The sequence below is a fragment of the Coregonus clupeaformis genome, chromosome 27 (assembly GCF_020615455.1).
Source record: "Coregonus clupeaformis isolate EN_2021a chromosome 27, ASM2061545v1, whole genome shotgun sequence".
In the NCBI taxonomy this organism is placed as follows: domain Eukaryota; kingdom Metazoa; phylum Chordata; class Actinopteri; order Salmoniformes; family Salmonidae; genus Coregonus; species Coregonus clupeaformis.
Genome location: NC_059218.1, coordinates 50,402,669 through 50,427,498, shown reverse-complemented (window position 1 = coordinate 50,427,498; position 24,830 = coordinate 50,402,669). Strand labels below are relative to the sequence as shown.

Sequence of the window (24,830 nt, the reverse complement as noted above, 5' to 3'; positions counted from 1 at the left end):
GTCCATGTATTTGTCAGAAACAACCGGTCATAGGGCAGACAGGCTGGTGGGCCTGTCTATATCTTTTGTTGTTGTTGTTGCAGAGAATGATTGTTATTTGACTAATAATGGGTAGTCCGTCCGTGGTCCATCATAACATCACATCCTGTCTTCCCCCCAGGTCCTCCAGCGCCAGGAGACCGTCTTCCTCTACGAGAGGAAAACTTCCTCCCAGCAGCCACTGCAGCCTCAGGCCACGCCCTCAAACCACCAGTCCCCGCCTCAAAATGTCCTAGTCCTGCCCATAAACATTGAGGCTCCTCCTCCTAGCAGACAAGGAAGTCTGAGCTGCCTGAAAGGGGCGGAACCTGACCGGCAGACCAGCCTCTTAAGCACTTCCCCCTCGGAGAGCATCAGCATAATTCAGAGTTCGGAGGTGGCATCCCAGCTGAGCTCTCCGGCGGGGCGTGACGCAAGGGACAGTCACGGGAGGCGGGGGATGATACAGGCAATCAAGAATGAGAGGCGGGCCTCCAAGGTAAGGACCAACTGTAGGCATCTAGCAGCTTCTCTTCCATTTCCTTCCTTTCCCTTCTGTCCTATTGCATTCCATAGCCTATTATACTCCACTCTAATCTACTCTACTCTGTTCTAGGTTCTGAGGATCTTGTTCTCTAATCAACTCTGTTCTAGTGTGTCCTATGTTCTCTAATCTACTCTGTACTAGTGTGTTCTATGTTCTCTAATCTACTCTGTACTAGTGTGTTCTATGTTCTCTAATCAACTCTGTTCTAGTGTGTCCTATGTTCTCTAATCTACTCTGTTCTAGTGTGTTCTATGTTCTCTAATCTACTCTGTACTAGTGTGTTCTATGTTCTCTAATCTACTCTGTACTAGTGTGTTCTATGTTCTCGAATCTACTCTGTTCTAGTGTGTTCTATGTTCTCTAATCTACTCTGTACTAGTGTGTCCTATGTTCTCTTATCTACTCTGTACTAGTGTGTTCTATGTTCTCTAATCTACTCTGTACTAGTGTGTTCTATGTTCTCTAATCAACTCTGTTCTAGTGTGTCCTATGTTCTCTAATCTACTCTGTTCTAGTGTGTTCTATGTTCTCTAATCTACTCTGTTCTAGTGTGTTCTATGTTCTCTAATCTACTCTGTACTAGTGTGTCCTATGTTCTCTAATCTACTCTGTACTAGTGTGTTCTATGTTCTCTAATCTACTCTGTACTAGTGTGTTCTATGTTCTCGAATCTACTCTGTTCTAGTGTGTTCTATGTTCTCTAATCTACTCTGTACTAGTGTGTCCTATGTTCTCTTATCTACTCTGTACTAGTGTGTCATATGTTCTCTAATCTACTCTGTACTAGTGTGTTCTATGTTCTCTAATCTACTCTGTTCTAGTGTGTTCTATGTTCTCTAATCTACTCTGTACTAGTGTGTTCTATGTTCTCTAATCTACTATGTACTAGTGTGTCCTATGTTCTCTAATCTACTCTGTACTAGTGTGTTCTATGTTCTCTTATCTACTCTGTACTAGTGTGTTCTATGTTCTCTAATCTACTCTGTTCTAGTGTGTTCTATGTTCTCTAATCTACTCTGTACTAGTGTGTTCTATGTTCTCTAATCTACTCTGTACTAGTGTGTTCTATGTTCTCTAATCTACTCTGTACTAGTGTGTTCTATGTTCTCTAATCTACTCTGTACTAGTGTGTCCTATGTTCTCTAATCTACTCTGTACTAGTGTGTTCTATGTTCTCTAATCTACTCTGTACTAGTGTGTTCTATGTTCTCTAATCTACTCTGTTCTAGTGTGTTCTATGTTCTCTAATTTACTATGTACTAGTGTGTCCTATGTTCTCTTATCTACTCTGTACTAGTGTGTTCTATGTTCTCTAATCTACTATGTACTAGTGTGTCCTATGTTCTCTTATCTACTCTGTACTAGTGTGTCCTATGTTCTCTTATCTACTCTGTTCTAGTGTGTTCTATGTTCTCTGTTCTGTGTTGTAGGTGCTGGGGATCGTGTTCTTCCTGTTTCTGATCATGTGGTGCCCCTTCTTCATCACCAACGTCACCTACGTCCTCTGCCAGGGTTCCTGCAACGAGCCGCTATTGGCCGAGCTCCTCAACGTCTTCGTGTGGGTGGGATACATCTCCTCTGGAGTCAACCCCTTAGTCTATACATTGTTTAATAAGACATATAGAAGGGCCTTTTCCAGCTATATACGTTGTCAGTATAACACAGGGCCGAATGCAGGGGTTAGCAGTAAGTCGCTAGCTGTTCCCACCATACAGTGCTCGTCTCATGCGGTCACGCCCATATTTGGGCATCTTGGAGGGCATGGGAAGAAGGGAAGTGTGGACCGGAATAGCAACTGTCGGAATGGTGGTGGAGGGGGCGGGGCCGACGGGAATGGGATGATCAGAGGGGTGGAGCCTGACGATCCTACAGATGACGGGATGAGGATGGAGATGGAATGCCCCGGGATGATGTCGGAATTGGAACCCAGAATGTCGGAGTTGAAGCTGTCCGTCGACAGCTTCTGCCATTCCCACTTGGAGCGCACCAGCAGCGTCTGATTGGTTGATTGGTTAATTGGATTACGCCAGCTCTGCATCTCATTGGCTGATGATGGACGGACGGACGTGAAGTAATGCGAGCGAGGGAGGGACTGTATTGGCCGTGTCTCAAATAACATCCTATTCACTATATAGTGCACTACTTTTAACAAAACTCCTTATTTAGGCATCTCTATGTAGGGCTCTGGTCAAAAGTAGTGCAACTCTATGGGGGATAGGGTAGAATTTGAGACACAGCCACAGTGGGTGGAGTGGACACTTCTGGTAGAAGGGGTCATGGAAGGACTTACCTTGACCCTTAACCCTTGACCTGGGTGTAATAGACTTCTACAATCTAGAGAAGAAGAAGAAGAAGAAGAAGAACAAGAACAAGAACAAGAACAAGAAGAACAAGAAGAAGACATGATTCAAGGCTGAACAGAGAGAGACTCGAGACTTCATAGTCTATGTTCCAAATGGCACCCTATTCCCTATGTAGTGGATCAAAAGTAGTTCACTGTATAGGGAATAGGGTGGCATGTCGGACGCAGCCATAGTCAAATGCAGTCTAACTTATTGTATAATGGATCTTAGTAACAATTCAGCACCATGTTATAACCAGTTCTAACTGGTTAGGACACTACATAACAATACAACAGGTCTGAATTGAGCTTTGTCGGTGTGTATAAAAAAAAGTATATAATGTTTACTAGGCAGACTAGTAATGGTGAATGGAGAAAGGAATGTAACTGAACAAAACTGAACTATAGCCCCATTGACAGTCACAGTACCACCTTGTGGTGAGACAGGGGATAGCACCAAGATCCACCTCATTAAAATGAATGGACCATGTAGCTAGAAGTCAATGGCCCTGACCACTGATACAGGGTCAAATTGTTTCATCCCCCTAATATAGGATTGGGAGTTGGGTAATCTGATCCTAGATCTGAGGTTAGGAGTTACTTCTTAATGCTTGCATGAGGGTGGATGAAGGGGTTGGAAACCCTGGTCTCAGTACAGTGGATCTCTCTCACACATCAAAATGTATTACCTCGTACTGATTGACACGGCAGGCAGTCCTTGAGAAGACGGATCAAACCCAGTACTCATACGCTGAGATGCTTAATGACTACAGGTCCCAGAGGGCTGCATTTTGTCCCACACAGCCAGCCTGACTACAGGTCCCTTTATTTCCATATCTTGACCAGAACATAAACCCCACCTCTGCCATCTTTAGAACCATACAGATGTAGGATATTAATTTGAGCACTCTTTTGTTGCTTATAGTGTATTCAAGGTTTAAAAATGCTTCTAAAGTTTGTAATTTCCACTTTAAATATGTCAGACTTGATTTGCCCTAACAAAAAATGTATTAACTCTTACAAAAAAAATGTCCATTCATTATAATCCACAAAAAAATGTATTAACTCTTACAAAAAAATGTCCATTAATTATAATCCACATACTAATTCACATTTGCTGTTGCTGCAGGATTATTTTCCTGCTGTATCAAACTGGCTCAAATTAAGATCCTACATTTGTAGCTGTGATCATAACTCAACCATAACCATAGGCTATAACCCTATCACAGAACAAACCTCACCATAACCAAATCTACATTATATTAGTAACCCTATGGGCATATATAATCCACACAGACCCTGAAGGTTATCCCTGCAACTCATACTCAATGCTGCCACAACCATTAAAAAAAACACCGGAGCACATGACTGAATGTACTACCTATGACAACCTCTGACCCCTCTACACAGGTCACACACAGGTCAAAATGTTTGTTTTTTTAAACAACAACGTATCAACACATTTTGGTTACGTCTCAAATGGCACCCTTTTCCCTATATAGTGCATTACTTTTGACCAGGGACCATGGGGCTCTGGTCAAAAGTAGTGCTCCATGTAGGGAATAGGGTGCCATTTGAGATGTGCAGCCTGTCTAGCTCCTAAGTATGGAAGATCGAACAGTAGGCCTAACCGATCACTAGGAACGTTGGAGCTTTTTTTTCTGACAAAATGCAGAGGTGGGTAGGACGTTGCTACGGGCCCATTGCCATGTTTGACATAAAGTCGAACAAAAAAACTAAAACTAATAAAGAGGAGTGCAGAGAGAAGGGGACGCCGAAAAACAGTAAGAATCGGTTTTGGTTTTATCCTAAATCAGTTTGCGAAGTCAGTTTGCGTAAACGATGTATTTTAAGCTGTATATGTTAGCCGTAACCGTGTGTGTGTGGGATAGAGCTAGCTCTGGTCCGAGGCATTAGAGCTTGAGCTTCCCCAAACTAATGCTGCGTTCATGACATCTCTCAAACTCGTAACTAAGGGCATACGACTGGGAATAAATCCAGTTGAACGGCACTCCAACTGGTGATTGTTAGTGGGACACTTTTAAAATCCACTTGAACGGCCCTCCAACTGTTATTACAAGTGGGAAACTCGTCCATCATCATCCCTGAGCTCCGACTTCTCCCACATGCTGACCTCTGACGTCACCTACTAAGGAAATGACCTCGATAACAGCATTTTCAGAATCTAAATGCAACAACAAAGCATAATTGATCAAAATAGATAAAAAATCTCTTCATGTGTTTTTCGAGCATTAAAATTTGTTTACGAGCATGATGGCTGTACTTTTAGTTAATGGTTGATGCCATTAGCCAATTGCCGTTCTTAACGAGTTCAAAGCATGTGAATGCACACAACTGGTTGCTCCCAGTTTACAAGTAGTATTTTCAGAGTTTCCCCACTTGTTATGAACGCATCATAACGCCATGGGCCAGAGCTAGAGATATTTTATGTGTTAACCCCTTGCGTTACAATCAAATCAATCGCCATTTTTTATACCACTTGTGAATATTCGTCAATGACACTTCTCATGTCTTTACTATTTCAGTCATCCACACGATGTTTTTGATTTCATATCTGTGTGACGCTGCTATTTATTTATTATTAAAATATAATTATAATGTGTGCACAAAGACTCCCTTCAGCTTGATGGATGGATGGAGGGTTGAGGGAGGGAGGGGGGGAGGAGGGAGGGAGAGAGAGAAAGAGAGAGAAATGGTGGAGGGAGGGAGGGAGGGTGGGAGGGTGGGATACTCTGTCAACTGCTGTGCATTTGTCAAATTGTAATTTTGTATGTCCAAATATGAATATTCAATTACATTGAAATTCATGTGTTTTCAGGTGGTGTATAGTGCAACGTGCCTCAAAATGGTTTTCTTACATTCTAAATGATCCAGGTTCTTCCACCATGTTTCCCACATGTTCAGAATACATTTTTTAGATAATATATGACAAATTGCCGTTTTTTAATTACTATATAGGCATTATGACCCCATGGGTCATGAAATGTAGTTTAACCAATTCATTTGGCCTAATATGGTGTGTTGTCAACAAAGTTATAGAGTGCCACAACACTGAACTGTAGCAACCCAAAAGGATACAATTTATGTTAATTGATGCAGGAGGGCTGGGGGGAGTTGACCAATCAAGTTCAACTGAAGTTTTTTTCATATCCACTTCTAAATCCATTGTCTAAACATGCTCTACCAGCCGGTTGAGAATAGGGTTAAATTAAAGGATAGTTATAGTTATAGACCATGTCTATATAAAGTTGCCTAGTCATTGAGTGAAAGCCTCCCTTTTAACGTATTGTTTGATTGATTGCCGCCTACTCTATCGACTCTGTTGTTGTAAGCATATGTATTCTGCGCTTGACTGATTTCCGCGCCATGGACAGCGACGGAAAGACGCTCAGTAGATCTGAGCATAAACAACTGTTTGTGGCTTCGAAAATGTGTTAAATGATGGTTATAGACAGGCACGTCCACAGATAGGGCTCACCCTGTGCCCGAGCACCTGTCCTTTTGCCCTCTTATGAAAAAGTGCCCTCGCAGCACAGTGGATTTGAGTAATTTTATGATTTACTTTTCAATGTTATTTTGATTATCTTTATATTTTTTGTTTTGATTTTAAATGTAACGAATTGCACATCAAACGAGCTCATTTCACAATCTGTTGAATCTCAGAACCCCATATGTCTTTCACTGTTAAGGATAAATAATTCTAATGCTTCTTAGCAACAGGCAGAACAAACTCAAATCAAGTAAGAACGAGTTTGTTTCAACAGCGTAGCTAACTATTTACATCATCTACATTTACATCATCATTCACTCTGATTAGCTGATAGACACTTTTCCCGATGTCAACCATCTCTCGTGGTCTCTAGGCCTAGGAGTCACTGGCATTAGCTTGCTTACAATGTGTGATGGTGGCTTTTGTTGCAGAAAATAAATAGGCCTATAGGTGTAGATATTTTGGCTACAGAGGCAATTGGTATGTTATTACTTTTTACTTATGCCTTTTATTTATTTTGAGCAAGTGAAAGTTAGCTACAATGCGTCACAAAACACGGTCAGTCTGTGTTTTCCTACAGAATAAGTTATTAGTGCTTTGATTCATTATCAGCGTGACAATAGCCTTGGAACTGAGCAGACGTCTCGTGCCATGTATCCTAAACGTCCACGGAACATCGCTGTCAGAGCCAGGAGCGAGCCGCATCGTTTCAGCGGCACTTCGCTGTCAGAGCCAGGAGAGAGCAGCATCGTTTCAGCGGCACTTCGCTGTCAGAGCCAGGAGAGAGCAGCATCGTTTCAGCGGCACTTCGCTGTCAGAGCCAGGAGAGAGCCGCATCGTTTCAGCCGCACTTCACTGTCAGAGCCAGGAGAGAGCAGCATCGTTTCAGCCGCACTTCACTGTCAGAGCCAGGAGAGAGCCGCATCGTTTCAGCCGCACTTCACTGTCAGAGCCAGGAGAGAGCCGCATCGTTTCAGCCGCACTTCACTGTCAGAGCCAGGAGAGAGCCGCATCGTTTCAGCCGCACTTCACTGTCAGAGCCAGGAGAGAGCAGCATCGTTTCAGCCGCACTTCACTGTCAGAGCCAGGAGAGAGCAGCATCGTTCCAATTCCAACCCTTTACAGTCCAGCCTACCGGTATGTTGCAAATATGTGGCAGTAGTGCCACTATGTGGCTAAGTAAAGAAAGGAAAACGACCTATAGCACCAAGCTGATGCTGAAGCTTATAGAGGCGTATAGATAGGCTGCTGTCTTCTAGCCTTCACCACAGTGAAGTGTGTGCATGTGGCTTGCTTTACATTCCTCGTAAATAAACCTACAGAGGAACACAAACATCTTTAGCCTATTGCTCCTCGTGGTACAGTAAAACAAAACCGCGAGAGAGGCAGGGAGCGCGTGCGCATCTCGCTTATTTCGATCGAGGCTATTATAACGTGTAGTCGGTGTAGTATCGGCTCCTCGGGGGGTTTTCGGTGACGCGCATGCGCACTAACATGTCTCTGGAATCTGCTGCAGCTCGCACTACAGGGCTGAAGAGTCGACGCTGCCTTGGTAACGGAACGACACACATGCTGGGCACGAGTTGGGGGACCCATATATCCTTACATCGAAGGCTCCTTCCTCCTCCTCTCCATCAATCCATCCCTCAATCCCTGTTTCTCCCATCATCAGGCCAAACCTGGGCAGCTGTGCCTTCCGCTGTTATGGACCGGTGGATATGAAATGCAGACAGGGCAGAAAAATACGGAGTGAAAAATTAACAAAAATAAGAAAGATAAACTACATTAGCGGCGCACAGGCAGGTAAGCTAAAACCCGCTTTGCTTGTCATTTGTAGCGGACGGGGGTAACAGTGAGCTAACGTTAGTAGCTACAACAGGGGAATAGCACGTTGTTATGGTCGTTATGCATTGGTAAGCGTGGATGTATCATTCGCTTGCCATGGAGCAGTAGTACTTCAAGTGTATCCGTGAGAAAGTATATACATTTGGTCACAGATTCATCATGCAATGAATTCAAACGAGCAGAACAGAATCCGAAACCGATGATCGTTTGATTGACACGTTCTGTTTCCATACATTTACATTTGAGTCATTTAGCAGACGCTCTTATCCAGAGCGACTTACAGGAGCTATTAGGGTTAACTGCCTTGCTCAAGGGCACATCGACAGATGTTTCACCCAGTCGGCTCGGGGATTCGAACCAGCAACCTTTCGGTTACTGGCCTAAAGCTCTTAACCGCTTGGCTACCTATGAATGGGAATTCTACAATATTTAAATAAAACATTTCTAGGACAAAATTAAATGCATTTAAGTTTTTTTTTGTAGTGGGAACAGTAACATTATACACGCAAAAATATATACTTTAAGGAAAATGTTTCTATATTTAAATTTTTTATGTTTAGCTCACATAATATAATTTTAAATTATGTATTAAGGTGTCTGTAATAGAATAAACATTTAAAAAACGAATGTAGACATTAATACATTAATTTCTATAGCTTCCACATTTTTTTCTTTTATTTTTTACAATGGAGGAGGAGTACCAAGATGGCTGCATGGTGGCTTCAATACAACGCCCCCCTGACAGTCATCCAGGGTTTATATACGTCATTGGTGTAGTCTAGCATAAAGGATTATTCTTGGTAGAGTCAGACTCACAGACACTGAGTCAACAACCATTTACCGGTCACTGCTGTTATTGTTATCTCGCGCTGTCCAAATCAAGTTTTCACAAAGTGTCAAACATTCTGTTGTAGAATTATGTTTTTGTGCTGTAAATTGTAGTTTTCTTTCAATGTTGTTACTGTGTTACCAGTGCATTGTAATATTTGGCTTAGAGTTTTGCTGGTTGCTTCTCTTGAAAACATTTTGAATAACCTTTTCAAGATCTTGTATATTATGTGTGTAAATTAATGCCATATTGTCATTTTGTTATTACAGGTTAGTTACAATATAATTTGGGTGACTGAAAGGGCTTTCAAACTGCTTGATATTATCTCAGTTGTTTTGTAGCCTGCAGAGAGAGCACTTAAACTTGACTTGGAGCTTAAAGATCTGGATTGAACCAGAAGACGTATTTTCAACGTCTTTCAACGTCTTTTGCTCATAGGGATTATCTTTGGTTACAATATTAACCTTGTAACAGTTGAAGACAGTGATCAAACAATCGTGTCATTTTTGAATGGATGAAATGTCCCATTCTAAATGGATGAACTGATTTTTTTTTATTTTGAATGGATTCCTTTGTTGCTTCATCATAAGATACGATCTCATTTATTCATGAGAGAAGTCTGACTTGTAGATGTAAAAGTTGATTATGTAATAAGGAAAGGGAATCATCAAGGCATCAAAGGTGTAGAGAGAGACACTCTCTGGTACACTGAAATAATGATGAGCCCAAAATCACTCTGGAGACACACTCTCTCACACTCTCACTCACTCTCTCTCTCACAAACACACACACACACACACGCACGCACGCACACACACACACACCACACACACACACACACAGCTCAGACAGATACTGTAGTTCAGACTCAATGCTCTCAATTACTGAGGGTAAAATGGCAGCAGTTCAGATTATAGAAAGCTAGTGTGTTTTATGATATTGTTAGGCCTTTGTAGAACTGTAGAGAGAGAGAGAGAGAGAGAGAGAGACAGAGAGAGAGACAGAGAGACAGAGAGACAGAGAGACAGAGAGACAGAGAGACAGAGAGAGAGAGAGAGAGACAGAGAGAGAGAGAGAGACAGAGAGAGAGAGAGAGAGAGCGAGAGAGAGGGTAAAGTGACTAGGCACCAGGATAGATAATAGACAGCGTATGTGGTGAGTGTGATCAAGCTCGACGTAGCTGATGTGAGTAAGACCTTTAAACAGGTTAACATATGCAAGGCCGCGGGGCCAGACGGAATACCAGGATGGAATAGCATGCGCTGACCAGCTGGCAAGTGTCTTCACTGACATTTTCAACATATCCCTGACCCGGTCTGTAATACCAACTTGTTTCAAGCAGACCACCATCGTCCCTGTGCCCAAGAACGCCAAGGTAATCTGTCTAAATGACTATCGCCCCGTAGCACTCACATCTGTAGCCATGAAATGCTTCGAAAGGCTGGTCATGGCTCACATCAACACCATCATCCCAGACACCCTGGACCCACTCCAATTCACATACCACCCCAACAGATCCACAGATGATGCAATCTCTATTGCACTCCACACTGCCCTGGACAAAAGGAAAACCTATGTATGAATGCTGTTCATTGACTACAGTTCAGCATTCAGGACCCTGTGACTGAACACCTCCCTCTGCAACTGGATCCTGGACTTCCTGATGGGCCATCCCCAGGCCGTGAGGGTAGACAACAACACATCCGCCACGCTGACCATCAACACAAGGGCCCCTCAGGGGTGCGTGCTTAGTACAATCCTGTACTCACTGTTCACACACGACTGCGTGGCCGCGCACGACTCCAATACCATCATTAAGTTTGCTGACGACACGACAGTGGTAGGACTGATCACAGACGACGATGAGGCAGTCTATAGGGTAGAGGTCAAAGACCTGGCAGTGTGGTGCCAGGACAACAACCTCTCCCTCAATGTCAGCAAGACAAAGGAGCTGATTGTGGACTACAGGAAACAGAGGGGTGAGCACGCCCCCATCCACATTGATGGGGCTGTACTAGAGCGGATCAAGAGCTTCAAGTTCCTCGGTGTCCACATCAAGGAATAATCATGGTCCACACACACCAACACAGTTGTGAAGAGGGCACAACAGCGCCTCTTCCCCCTCAGGAGGGTGAAAAGCTTTGGCATGGACCCTCAGATCCTCAAAAAGTTATACAGCTGCACCATTGAGAGCATCTTGACTGGCTGCATCCCAGATTGGTACGGCAACTGCAAGGCACCATACCGCAAGGCGCTACAGAGGGTGGTGAGTACGGCCCAGTACATCACTGGGGCCGAGTTCCCTGCCATCCAGGACCTCTATAGCAGGCGGTGTCAGAGGAAGGCCCAAGCAATTGTTAAAGCCTCCAGCCACCCAAGCCATAGACTGTTCGCTCTGTTACCGCACTGCAAGCGGTACCAGTGCACCAAGTCTGGAACCAACGGGACCCTGAACAGCTTCTACCCCCAAGCCATAAGACTGCTAAACAAGACTTCTAAATCAAATGGCTACCCGGACACTCTTGCACTGACTCTATGCACACACACTGGACTCTACCCACCCACTCACACATATGCCCACACACACATAACATGCGCACACATGCATGCTGACGCCACACACACACACACAGTGGTGGAAAAAGTACCCAATTGTCATACTTGGGTAAAAGTATAGATAGCTTAATAGAAAGTTACTCAAGTAAAAGTGAAAGTAACCCAGTAAAATACTACTTGAGTAAAAGTCTAAAAGTATTTGGTTCTAAATATACTTAAGTATCAAAAGTAAATGTGTTTGCTAAAATATACTTAAGTATCAAAAGTAAAATTGAAAGTATAAATCATTTCAAATTCCTTATATTAAGCAAAGCAGACGGCACCATTTTCTTATTTTTAAAATGTACGGATAGCTAGGCGTACACTCCAACATGTCATCCGGAACAGCTGGTGCTCTCATGCATGGTTCAGTGTTGCTTGCCTCGAAGCGAGCATAGAAGGCATTTATGTCGTCTGGTACTCTTGCGTTGCTGGGCAGCTCGCGGCTGGGTTTCCCTTTGCAATCCGTGATAGTTTGCAAGTCCTTCCATATCTGTCGAGTAGTAGGATTCAATCTTAGTCCTGTATTGACGCTTTGCCTGTTTGATGGCTCGTCGTAGCGGGATTTCTTACAAGCGTCCAGATTAGTGTCCCGCTCCTTGAAAGCGGCAGTTCTAGCCTTTAGCTCAGCGCTGATGTTGCCTTTAATCCATTGCTTCTGGTTGGGGTATGTATGGTCGCTGTGGGGACGAGTTTGTCGATGCACTTATTAATGAAGCCGGTGAATGATGTGGTAAATTCCTCAATGTTATCGGATGAATCCAGGAACACATTGCTGACGGAGGAGGTAAGAGGACCAGGCCAACTCTCCGTCCAACTCTTTTTCAGACTCTGGCCGGAGGGTTACTGTATTCTTACCCCCTACTTGTCCTTTACCATTGTTTAATCAGGAAAAGAGACTTGGATATCTGTTGATGGGTAGCTTTTTCTACAGCTGTTGAATCAGTTAGCAACTGTACAACTGGTAGGTCCTCATTTACATGCATGAATGTACACGATAATAACATAAGCTAGGAAAGTGTTATTAGAGTGTGGGTGTTATAAATAAGTTATATGCACCTACACTGTAAATAGATTTACATTTACATTTTAGTCATTTAGCAGACACTCTTATCAAGACGCATTCGCTTTAAAGATGTCCTCCATGGATTTTTTAACTTTTACTGTTGAAAAGGGATATCCCAAGTATAAATACAGTAAAAGGTAAAAAAAAAAGAAGCTATTTCTCATGCAAGGATTTTGCTCAGACTGTCAGGGAGTGGTCTGAGTGGGGAGGGGAAAACTGAAAACGAGCTGTTATTGGCAGAGAGGTTTGGAACTCTATTTCTTATTGGTCTATTAACTAATTTACCACCTGGTGATGTCACCAGGCAGGCCATAACATCCCACCAAAAAAGGCTGACATTTCAGGTGGTCTTTTCAAACAGCTCTTACACTTAAAGGGCATTATCATATTTTCACAATTTCAATGTATTATTCCAACCTCATAGTGTGGAAATATATATAAAACACAGGAAAATCAAGTTTTGACTGCACTAGGCCTTTAAGTAAATCAGTTGTTAAATGAGGTGAAAAGGAGAGACTGGAGTGCCACTTTGAGGTAGCTAGGTAAGACAACCACATATCACCATAAATACACTATAGCCTCCCATTTACAGTACCAATATCACCAGTGGAGTGCTTTCTCCTTCACTCCATATAAGGATCTCTGACCTTGTGTGTGAACCCTGTACAGTGGTCGAAGCATGATACAATGTCTGCGTCCCAAATGGTACCCTATTCCCTACAGGCCCTGGTCAAAAGTAGTGCAGTACGTAGGGAAAAGGGTACCATTTGGGACGCAGGCAATGATACAATAACACAGTGAACAGATAGCTAGGTCTACATGCCAGTCATGGTGAGGTATCATATCTTGCATCCCAAATGGCACCCTATTCCCTATATAGTGCACTACATTTGGCCAGATCCCTATGGGCTATATATTTTGAATAAGGTGCCATTTGGGACAGAACAGGGAGGTTAAAGGCTGAGTACAGTGGCATCCAGGATGAATGAGTTATAGAGTGATTCCTCACGAAACCAGGACAAATAAAGCCTGTGGTTGTCGGGATTTACATGAAATGTTATCCATAGAGTGGTCCTTTCGAGGGAGGACTGTTGACATATATTGGACAAGTGTATCTAAAAGTATAATTGAGAAATAACTTACCAAAGTTGGCATATTGACATTTTGGCCTTAGCCAGGCTTCCTTTAAGACTCCATAATGTTTAATCTGTAAGAGCTACAAAGCACACATTGGTATCATATGAAGCTTTACCACTTGCTCTGTAATATGAAATGTATGAATATTGAAAATATACCATTTTTGATTTGGCTATATTTTCAATATATTATTGAGCATATTATACTCTACAGGCATATCAACGTTCCAGGTTGGGATCTCTGCTACTTTTAGAGTTATGATCCAACTTGTAAGCATTACCAACAGAGTGTATGTGAAAATGTTTTCAAAATGGTCACCCTGGTGATTTGGTGATTTGCAGGATGTGCAATGTTACAAGTAAAAGGAGGGCTGTAATTGGTTACATTGCCTACTATGCCATAAAATTGGCTTTAACCCCACTCTGGAACTTTCACATGCCCTTCTGTTAAGAATATACTGCTCAACAATATATTGCATTTTTATATTCGTGTTTATGTTTTTCTATATTCATAATTTAATGTAAACTACTCATATTACCGAGCAAGAGGTAGAGCTTCATATGACACCAATGTTTGCTTTGTAACACCTACAGATGAAACATTATGGAGTCTTAAAGGAGGCCTAAAATGTAATAAATATGCCAACTTTCATAAATTATTTCTCAATTATGCTTTTAGATACACTTGTCGGAAATACAGTTGACGTCAGAAGTTTACATACACTTAGGTTGGAGTCATTAAAACTCGTTTTTTCAACCACTCCACAAATTTCTTGTTAACAAACTATAGTTTTGACAAGTCGGTTAGGACATCTACTTTGTGCATGACACAAGTAATCTTTCCAACAATTGTTTACAGACAGATTATTTCACTTATAATTCACTGTATCACAATTCCAGTGGGTCAGAAGTTTACATACACTAAGTTGACTGTGCCTTTAAAGTGCCTTTCTCATAGGCTAATTTACATCATTTGAGTCAATCGGAGGAGTACCTGTGGATGTATTTCTAGGCCTATCTTCAAACTCAGTGCCCCTTTGCTTGACATCATGGGAAAATCAAAATAAATCAGCCAAGACCTCAGAAAAAAGATTGTAGACCTCCAAAAGTCTGGTTCATCCTTGGGAGCAATTTCCAAAAGCCTGAAGGTACCACGTTCATCTGTACAAACAATAGTACCCAAGTATAAACACCATGGGACCACGCAGCCGTCATACCGCTCAGGAAGGAGATGCGTTCTGTCTCCTAGAGATGAACGTACTTTGGTGCAAAAAGTGCAAATCAATCCTAGAACAACAGCAAAGAACCTTGTGAAGATGCTGGAGGAAACAGGTACAAAAGTATCTATATCCACAGTAAAACAAGTCATATATCGACATAACCTGAAAGGCAGCTCAGCAAGGAAGAAGCCACTGCTCCAAAACCGCCATAAAAAAGAAAGAAATAAAAGCTGAAATAAATAATTCTCTCTACTATTATTCTGACATTTCACATTCTTAAAATAAAGTGGTGATCCTAACTGACCTAAAACAGGGAATTTGTACTAGGATTAAATGTCAGGAATTGTGAAAAACTGAGTTTAAATGTATTTGGCTAAGGTGTATGTAAACTTCCTACTTCAACTGTATGTCAACAGTCCTTCCTCCAAAGGACTATTCTATGGATTACATTTCATGTAAATCCCCAAAATCATGGCCTTTATGGTCTGGGGTTCATAAGGAATGACTCTATAGTGAGTGGATAGTCTGTCTGTGTGAAGATAGACTATTTTATAGTCATGCACCGATTTGTTTTGGTGCATGAGAGGCATACAGGCGAAGGCGGACACACACACACACACACACACACACACACACACACACACACACACACACACACACAAATACATACATGCACTTTCTGTTACAAACACAAACACACATACACACATACGGACACCTGAAGCAGTCATGCTTACTCTGCAATATTCACACGTCGTCCGTCGTCACGATCGATAAGGATGGGTGTTGCCCCAGTCTGCTGCAGATCTCTGTCATCTATCTCAGTCCAAATTACAGACAGCATCTGTTAAACTGATCCACCTCCAACCTGAACTTTTACCATTATGGAGAAAAACTCTAGACCTCTCAAACTCAACTCTGGACCTTGAAGCCAGTTCCACTGTGTTTTTTCATTGTTCCCCCTCTAATCAGGGACTGATTTATACCTGGGACAGCAGGTGGGTGCAATTAATTATCAGGTAGAACAGAAAACCAGCAGGCTCCGGACCTCGTAGGGTAAGAGTTGAATACCCCTGCTCTGGACTGACCTTGGATCATTGCCTAAGAGTGACTTCATCAGTCCACATTACCTTTATGGTCATCATATGGCTGATCTAGGATCAGTTTACCCACTTCCTACCCTAACTTTAATTATTGTGGAGAGAAACTCAAACCGTATATGATTTATCGGCCTAATTCTGCTCTGCATGCATTATTTGGTGTTTTACATTGTACACAGAGGATGTTTTTGCAGAATTCTGCATGCAGTCTCAATTTGGTGTTTGTCCCATTTTGTGCATTCTTGGTTTGTGAGCGAACGCCAGAACTCACAACCATAAAGGGCAATTGGTTCTATAAATGATTCAAGTATTTTTAGCCAGATCCTAATTTGGATGTCGAATTTTATGTTCCTTTTGATGGCGTAGAAGGCCCTTCTTGCCTTGTCTCTCAGATCGTTCACAGCTTTGTGGAAGTTACCTGTGGTTCTGATGTTTAGGCCAAGGTATGTACAGTACATTCGGAAAGTATTCAGACCCCTAGACTTTTTTCACAATTTGTTATGTTACAGCCTTATTCTAAAATGGATTAAATCATTTATTTCCCTCATCAATCTACACACAATACCCCATAATGACAAAGCAAAAACAGGTTTTTAGACATGTTTGCGAAAAAGTAGACATTTGACTTCAGATTCTAGTAGGGTGAGGCCGGGTGCTGCAGACTGTTCTGGTTCCCTCGCCAATTCCTTGATATATACACTACAAAAGTAAGTGGACACCTGCTCGTTGAACATCTCATTCCAAAATCATGGGCATTGATATGGAGTTGGTCCCCCCTTTGCTGCTATAACAGCCTCCACTGTTCTGGGAAGGCTGTTGGAACATTGCTGCGGGGACTTGCTTCCATTTAACCACAATAGCATTAGTGAGAGCGGGCGCTAATGTTTAGACCTGGCTCGCAGTCGGCATTCCAATCCATCCCAAAGGTGTTCGATGGGGTTGAGATCAGGGCTCTGTGCAAGCCAGTCAAGTTCTTCCACACCCGTCTCGACAAACCATTTCTGTATGGACCTCGCTTTGTGCACAGGAGCATTGTCATGCTGAAACAGGAATGGGCCTTCCCCAAATTTCTGCCACAAAGTCGAAGCACAGAACTGTCTAGAATGTCATTGTATGTTGTAGCGTTAAGATTTCTCTTCACTGGAACTAAGGGGCCTAGCCCAAATCATGAAAACCTTCCTCCTCCACCAAACTTTACAGTTGGCACTATGCATTGGGGCAGGTAGCATTCTCCTGGCATCTGCCAAACCCAAATTTGTCCGTCGGACTGCCAGATGGGGAAGAGTGATTAATCACTCCAGAGAACGCATTTCCACTGCTCCAGACTCCAATGGCGGTGAGCTTTACACCACTCCAGCCGACGCTTGGCATTGCGCATGGTGATTTTAGGCTTGTGTGCGGCTGCTCGGCCATGGAAACCATTTCATGAAGCTCCCGACGAACAGTTCTTGTGCTGACGTTGCTTCCAGAGGCAGTTTGGAACTCGGTAGTGAGTGTTGCATCCGAGGACAGACGACTTTTAGCGCACTACGCGCTTCAGCACTCGCCGGTCCCGTTCTGTGAGCTTGTGTGGCCTACCACTTCACGGCAGAGCCGTTGTTGCTCCTATACTTTTCCACTTCACAATAACAGCACTTACAGTTGACCGGGGCAGCTCTAGCAGGGCAGAAATTTCACAAACTGACTTGTTGGAAAGGTGGCATCCTATGACGGTGCCACGTTGAAAGTCACTGAGCTCTTCAGTAAGGCCATTCTACTGCCAATGTTTGTCCATGGAGATTGCATGGCTGTGTGCTCGATTTTATACACCTGTCAGCAACAGGTGTGGCTGAAATAGATTAATCCAATAATTTGAAGGGGTGTCCACATACCTTTGTATATACAGTGTATGTTGAAGAGGGTGGTGCTCAAGCTGCTTCCCTGTCTCACCCCACGGCCCTGTGGAAAGAAATGTGTGTTTTTTTGCTAGTTTTAACCACACACTTGTTGTTTGTGTACCCAATTGGAATTTGTAGTCTGTATATTTTATCATTTCATTTAGGATACCATTAACACCACATGCCTTTTTGGGTTGGTTTGTATTTTGTCCTGTAGTTCTTTCAATGTAATTGGAGAATCCAGTGGGTTCTGGTAGTCTTTAATAGCTGATTCTAAGATTTGTAATTGATCATGTATATGTTTTTGCTGTTTGTTCTTTGTTATAGGGCCAAAAAGATTGGAGAAGTGGTTTATCCATACATCTCCATTTTGGATAGATAACTCTTTGTGTTGTTGTTTGTTTAGTGTGTTCCAATTTCCCCAGAAGTGGTTAGATTCTATGGATTCTTCAATTACATTGAGCTGATTTCTGATGTGCTGTTCCTTCTTTTTCCGTAGTGTATTTCTGTATTGTTTTAGTGATTCACTATAGGGAAGGCTCAGGTTTTTCTGGGTGTCTATGTTTTTGGTTCCATAGGTTTCTCAATTCCTTTTATAGGTTTTTGCATTCTTCATCAAACCATTTGTCGTTGTTGTTCATTTTCTTAGGTTGTCTGCTTGAAGTTGTTATATTTGATATGAAAGCTGAAAGGTCAAATATACTGTTTATGCTTTCTACTGCCAATTGTACACCTTAACTAATACAGTGAAATGTTTTGTCCAGAAAGTTGTCTAAAAGGGATTGAATGTGTTATTTGCCTAACTGTTTTTTGGTAGCTTTCCTTCTATCTATAGCATTTCTTAATGTTTTGCAGTGCCTTTGGCTTTGATGCCTCATGATTGAGTATTGCTCTGTTCAAGTAGACTGTGATTTTGCTGTGATCTGACAGGGTTGTCAGTGGGCTGACTGTGAATGCTCTGAGAGACTGGGTTGAGGTCAGTGATAAAGTAATCTACAGTACTACTGCCAAGGGATGAACTGTAAGAGTACCTTCGAAGCCTACCATTGACTATGTACATACCCAGCATGTGACAGAGCTGCAGGAGTTATGACCTGTTTGTGTTGGTTGTTTTGTCTTAGTTGTGTCTAATACGGCATTTTTGGGAGGGAATGCGAGGTGTTTGTCCCCCTGTGTGCTGAGAGTGTCAAGTTCTTGTCCAGTTCTGGCATTTAGGTCACCACAGACTAGTACATGTCCCTGGGCCTGGAAATGATTGATCTCCTCCTCTAGGATGGAGAAGCTGTCATCGGTAAAGTATGGGGATTCTTTTGGGGGGATATAGGTAGCACACAGGAGGACATTTTTCTCTGTTGAGATCATTTCTATCAAGATGTCAAATGTTCCTGTTTTTATTAATTTAATAGAGTGGGTTAGGTCTGCTCTATATCAAATTAGCATACCCCCTGAGTCTCTTCCCTGTTTCACACCTGGTAGTTTGGTGGATGGGACTACCAGCTCTCTGTAACCTAGAGGGCAACCAGTGGGTCCATCTCCTCCTCTATACTTTGTTTCTTGTAGGATGACAATGTCTGTATTTCCAATTTCTTTGATGAAGTCTGGGTTCCTGCTCTTTAGGCCAAAGGCAGATGACCTCAGACCTTGTATATTCCAGGATGAGATAGTGAAGGCTTTGTGTTCCATAAAGTGTCCAATGTTGTTAGTCTGATGCATATCACTTAGGTCGCAGGATGGGGCTTGGGCGGGTGTATTAGCGGGGGACGGGCCTGTTGCTCTGCTCACGGCCTGGGCATATGTGAGGCTGTCATGTTTAGATCCATGCTGCAGGGGCGGGGGGCATGGGGGAGGGGGCAGAAGGGGCATAGGTCTGATCTGGGGGGGCCTATATAGGGTGTGGCCAGGGTTTGTTTGGGGGGGGTCTCGGCTGGGTGGGGTGGGGGGTGTGGATGCCGCTGGTGATGCTGTGGTCTGGGTGTAGGTCCTCTTGGCGTGAGTTCTCTCGGTGCAGGTCCTTCGGGAGGCGGTCTTGCAGGTCTGGGAGGGTGTCTCGCTGGTCTGGGTGGGGAGTCCGTTGCTCTGTTGCTCCTGTATGAGGTGATGGGGCTGAGGTTGAGGGTGACGTCCTTCAGGTTCCTGGCAAAAGTTGGGATTGCTGCCTTGTAGAGGTGGATCTGGTCGTAAAGGCTGTTCAAGTCCAGGGTGGAGTGGTGGGCCAGGTAGTCCAGGGTGGAGTGGTGGGCCAGGTAGTCCAGGGTGGAGTGGTGGGCCAGGTAGTCCAGGGTGGAGTGGTGGGCCAGGTAGTCCAGGGTGGAGTGGTGGGCCAGGTAGACAGTAGGTTTTGAGGCACAGTCCTGGGAAATGCAGACATTCACCTGCTGTATGGTGGCAGGGTGGAGATAACCATTTGTGCGTTGGGGAAAGTGGAAGAAGCTTTTTCAATCCCTTGAGGGCTCTGGCCACCCTTTCCTGCTGGGCCCTCAGGTCATTTGTGCGCGTGTGAATTATGATGTGGCTGGGGGACCCTTGTCTGTCCTCTGACAACAGCTCCAGGGCATTCCTAGTGTTTGGGCACCAGAGTTTAGCCACTTTGTGTTTGGGAAAACAATTATTCTCTTGAATGTATTTGCCATTTGAGTCAATGAGGAGCACAATCTCTGGCTTTTGTGTGTCCTCAGTGGATGTGTGGGGGTTATCAGGGGAGCTGGCAGGGGGGCTGTTAGGAGGAGGTGGGGTCTGTTGGGTTGGTGGGTCCTGTGTTGTCTGTCCCATTGTGGTGTTGAGGTTGTGGTCCGGGTCTGAGGTGGGCTGTTCTGCTGGCTTCTCTGGGGGAGTGTCCTGCTCTCTGTCACACCTCAGCTTTCTGACCTCCTTCTTCAGTGCTGTTAGCTGTGCCATGTGTTCCTCTTCCTCCTCCTTCACTGCATTTAGCTGTGCCATGTGTTCCTCTCCCTCCTCCTTAAGTTCTCTCACCTCAGTCCGGAGTGCAGCCAGCTCTCTCAGAAAGGTCTTGTTGGGGGGGAAGGGGGTGGAGGGGGGGTGTTGTGCTGCTCTGTTTTGTGGGTCTATTCTATCTGGAGTGTGTGGACTAGCTCTCTGAGCTCCACCATCTCTCTCTCCAGCTCTGTGAATGTATCTCTCTCAACAATGGAGGCGCAGTGCAGTTGTGGGACCTGGGTCTGTTCAGTGCTGTGGGGGTGGCTCTCCTCTTGTGGCTGTTCGTCTGCTGGACAGTTTGAATAGGCGTGATCAGACTCGCTCAGGATGGGGGAGTCGTCACAGTGAGAGAGATTTTTCCTGCCGTGCGCTCTCTTTGATCCCGTAAAAGTCCTGCTGAAACTGCATGAGGATGCCCTGCACCATTACTGTTCCAGACTTGTACACGTTCACAGAGGTTGTTTCAATTTCCTCAATGTTTCCACCCTGCGCCAATACCCTCTCTCTTGACATAGGGGTAGTGTGCTCTTATAGCTCAGGTCCATGCCAGGGGCTGGTCTGTCATTCGTTCATTCGTTCGGTCATTCTGTACTGTATGTCACTCATTCTACCCCTCCTCTCTCTTTTTTTCACCCTCTCCATTTCTCTCCCTCTCTGCTGCCCCTGCCTTTTTCATATCAATACACAAATTTGGAAGACTTCAAAGGAAACCATGGCAACATCTCCCCAAAAAAGAAGGGGGGAGGGGGGGAGAAAAAAAAAGACAGTTGCTTTGGTTTCCTGCCATTCCCTCCAGTCAGGGTAGTATTTTGCATAATTTGGGTTTAGGATTAGCGGTTTGAAGTGCAGTCGTAATTCCATTTCTGTGTAATTACTCCTACAATGGAACTCTTCCTCTGAGCATCAACAAACACACATCAAAGAGTTGAGAGGGGGAGGGGTCTACTCGTAACTTTGAAATCAGGGCAGTTAAAATTCAAACGTAACTGTCTGCCTGTAGTCGTGGATACATATATTTTACTAAGTATGTTTGTGACAACACACCCTCATGTGATTTATTTAATTAATGTAACCTTTTAACCTTTTAACCCTGCCAATTCAGGAGAGTCTGATCTATTTAGATATTCTGGCTAATCAACCCCTGTGTTAGCCTAGTGGGGGCTAGACCCAGACTATTTGACCATGTATAGCTAGCAGACTCATGCCCTGTCTCTCTCTGTATTAGCAGCTAGCTGTATTCAGAGGCTAGCTAGCTAATAAGCTTGTGATTAAGCTGATGTTAGACTAGCGACATCTAGACCGTGTAGCAGACTGCTAGACCACGTCTCTCACAGTAGGAGGTTAGGGTAGACTCATGCCCTGTCTCTCTCTCTCTGCATGTATCCATGTGACCTAGCTGTATTCATTCATCTCTATTCATTCAGAGGCTAACTAGCTAATTAGCCTAAGCGTTACCGTAGCGACCTCTAGACTGTGTAGCAGACTGGTGTCACAGTGGGTGGGTGGGGCGATGATGATGTTGATAACATTAACTCTGGGACTTTAACACACATTCCTACAGGGAGGCCAGGGAGGGAGGGAGGGAGACACCAGAGCTCAATAATACCACGTAGTCAGCCTTCTGTTCATCCCCACCTTCCTCCTTCCTCTTCTTCTCTTCCTCACTGCGTTTCCTCACCCCTCTTTCCTCCAGATTCTCACTCCATAACCCTCCCTCCTCACCCTCCCTGCTCTTACTTATGGCCTCACCCTTCTTTCTCCCTCTCGCTCTCCTCACCCCGTCCCTGTTGAACCTGCTCTTGTCTCACCCTCCTCCCCTTCCCCAGCCATCCAGCTGGAGAGTGGTGCTGTCTGTAGGTCAAGTGAGATAAAGATAATAGTGTTTAGGCATTTAGTTAAGGAAAGCCATCCAGGGCATTTAGTTAAGGAAAGCCATCCATGGCATTTAGTTAAGGAAAGCCATCCAGGGCATTTAGTAAAGGAAAGCCATTCAGGGCATTTAGTTAAGGAAAGCCATCCAGTGCATTTAGTTAAGGAAAGCCATCCAGGGCATTTAGTAAAGGAAAGCCATTCAGGGCATTTAGTTAAGGAAAGCCATCCAGTGCATTTAGTTAAGGAAAGCCATCCAAGGCATTTAGTAAAGGAAAGCCATCCAGGGAATTTAGTTAAGGAAAGCCACCCAGGGCATTTAGTTAAGGAAAGCCACCAGGGAATTTAATTAAGGAAAGTAATCCAGGGTATTTAGTAAAGGAAAGCCATCCAGGGCATTTAGTTAAGGAAAGCCATCCAGGCATTTAGTTAAGGAAAGCCATACAGAGCATTTTGTTTAAGGAATGCCATCCAGGGCATTTAGTTAAGGAAAGCCATCCAGAGCATTTAGTTAAGGAAAGCCATCCAGGCCATTTAGTTAAGGAAAGCCATCCAGGGCATTTAGTTAAGGAAAGTCATCCAGGGCATTTAGTTAAGGAAAGTCATCCAGGGCATTTAGTTAAGGAAAGCCATACATTGTCCACTGAATTATGACCAGGTGACAATCACACTCACCTGTCTGGAAGAAATCCAGGTTAGAATCGTCACACCATAAAAATAGAATCTAGTCCACAGTCCACCCTTTATTCCATCATTGACTTGAATGGGGAGGCCCGTTCTATAGATTATATTTCCATGCATCACACTCACCTGACACACCTGTCTGTTTCCAAGTAGTTTGGACTGGAGAGGGTGTGTAACGTTTGTTAAATATGTGCTGTGTGACGCTAAACCTTTAGGTTTTATAGCCAAGGTTAAGGCCGCAAACCTGTTGTGGGTATTACTGTCCATTCGGAAAGGATTCAGACCCCTTGACCTTTTTCACATTTTGTTACGTTACAGCCTTATTCTAAAATGGATACAATTGTTTTTTTCCCTAATCAATCTACTCACAATACCCCATAATGACAAAGCAAAACTGAAATATCACATTTACGTAAGTATTCTGACCCTTTACTCAGTACTTTGTTGAAGCACCTTTGGCAGCGATTACAGCCCGAGTCTTCTTGGGTATGACGCTACAAGCTTGGCACACCTGTATTTGGGGAGATTCTCCCATTCTTCTCTGCAGATCCTCTCAAGCTCGGTCAGGTTGGATGGGGAGCGTTGCTGCACAGATATTTTCAGGTCTCTCCAGAGATGTTCGATCAGGTTCAAGTCCGGGCTCTGGCTGGGCCACTCAAGGACATGCAGAGACTTGTCGCAAAGTGACTCCTGCATTGTGTTGGCTGTGTGCTTAGGGTTGTTGTCCTGTTGGAAGGTGAACTTTCACCCCAGTCTGAGGTCCTGAGTGCTCTGGAACAGGTTTTCATCAAGGATCTCTTTGTACTTTGCTCCGTTCATCTTTCCCTCGATCCTGCCTAGTCTCCCAGTCGCTGCCAATGAAAAACATCCCCACAGCATGATGCTGCCACCACCATGCTTCACCGTAGTGATGGTGCCAGGTTTCCTCCAGACATGATGCTTGGCATTCAGGCCAAAGAGTTCAATCTTGGTTTCATCAGACCAGAGAATCTTGTTTCTCATGGTCTGAGAATCCTTTAGGTGCCTTTTGGCAAACTCCAAGTGGGCTGTCATGTGCCTTTTACTGAGGAGTGGCTTCCATCTGGCCACTCTACCATAAAGGCTTGATTGGTGGAGTGCTACACAGTTGGTTGTGCTTCTGGAAGGTTCTCCCATCTCCACAGAGGCACTCTGGAGCTCTGTCAGAGTGACCATCGGGTTCTTGGTCACCTCCCTGACCATGGCCCTTCTCCCCCGATTGCTCAGTTTGGCCGGGCGG

At 44.0% G+C, this 24,830-nt stretch overlaps 1 protein-coding gene and 1 pseudogene across 4 annotated transcripts in view; both read left to right on the top strand.

Annotated features, from left to right (window-relative positions):
- LOC121554623 (5-hydroxytryptamine receptor 2C) overlaps positions 1-2,971 on the top strand; it is a 199,392-nt gene extending 196,421 nt beyond the window's left edge. For all 4 annotated transcript variants that reach the window (XM_041868274.2, XM_041868276.2, XM_041868275.2 and 1 more), the window contains 2 exons: positions 161-517; positions 1,996-2,971. In XM_041868274.2, the coding sequence (XP_041724208.1) occupies positions 161-517; positions 1,996-2,565 (927 nt within the window). In that variant the 3' untranslated portion in view covers positions 2,566-2,971. The remainder of the gene's footprint in view (positions 1-160; positions 518-1,995) is intronic.
- A 4,989-nt stretch (positions 2,972-7,960) lies between these two features.
- The window catches only part of LOC121554674, a 65,839-nt pseudogene continuing 48,969 nt past the window's right edge, over positions 7,961-24,830 (top strand).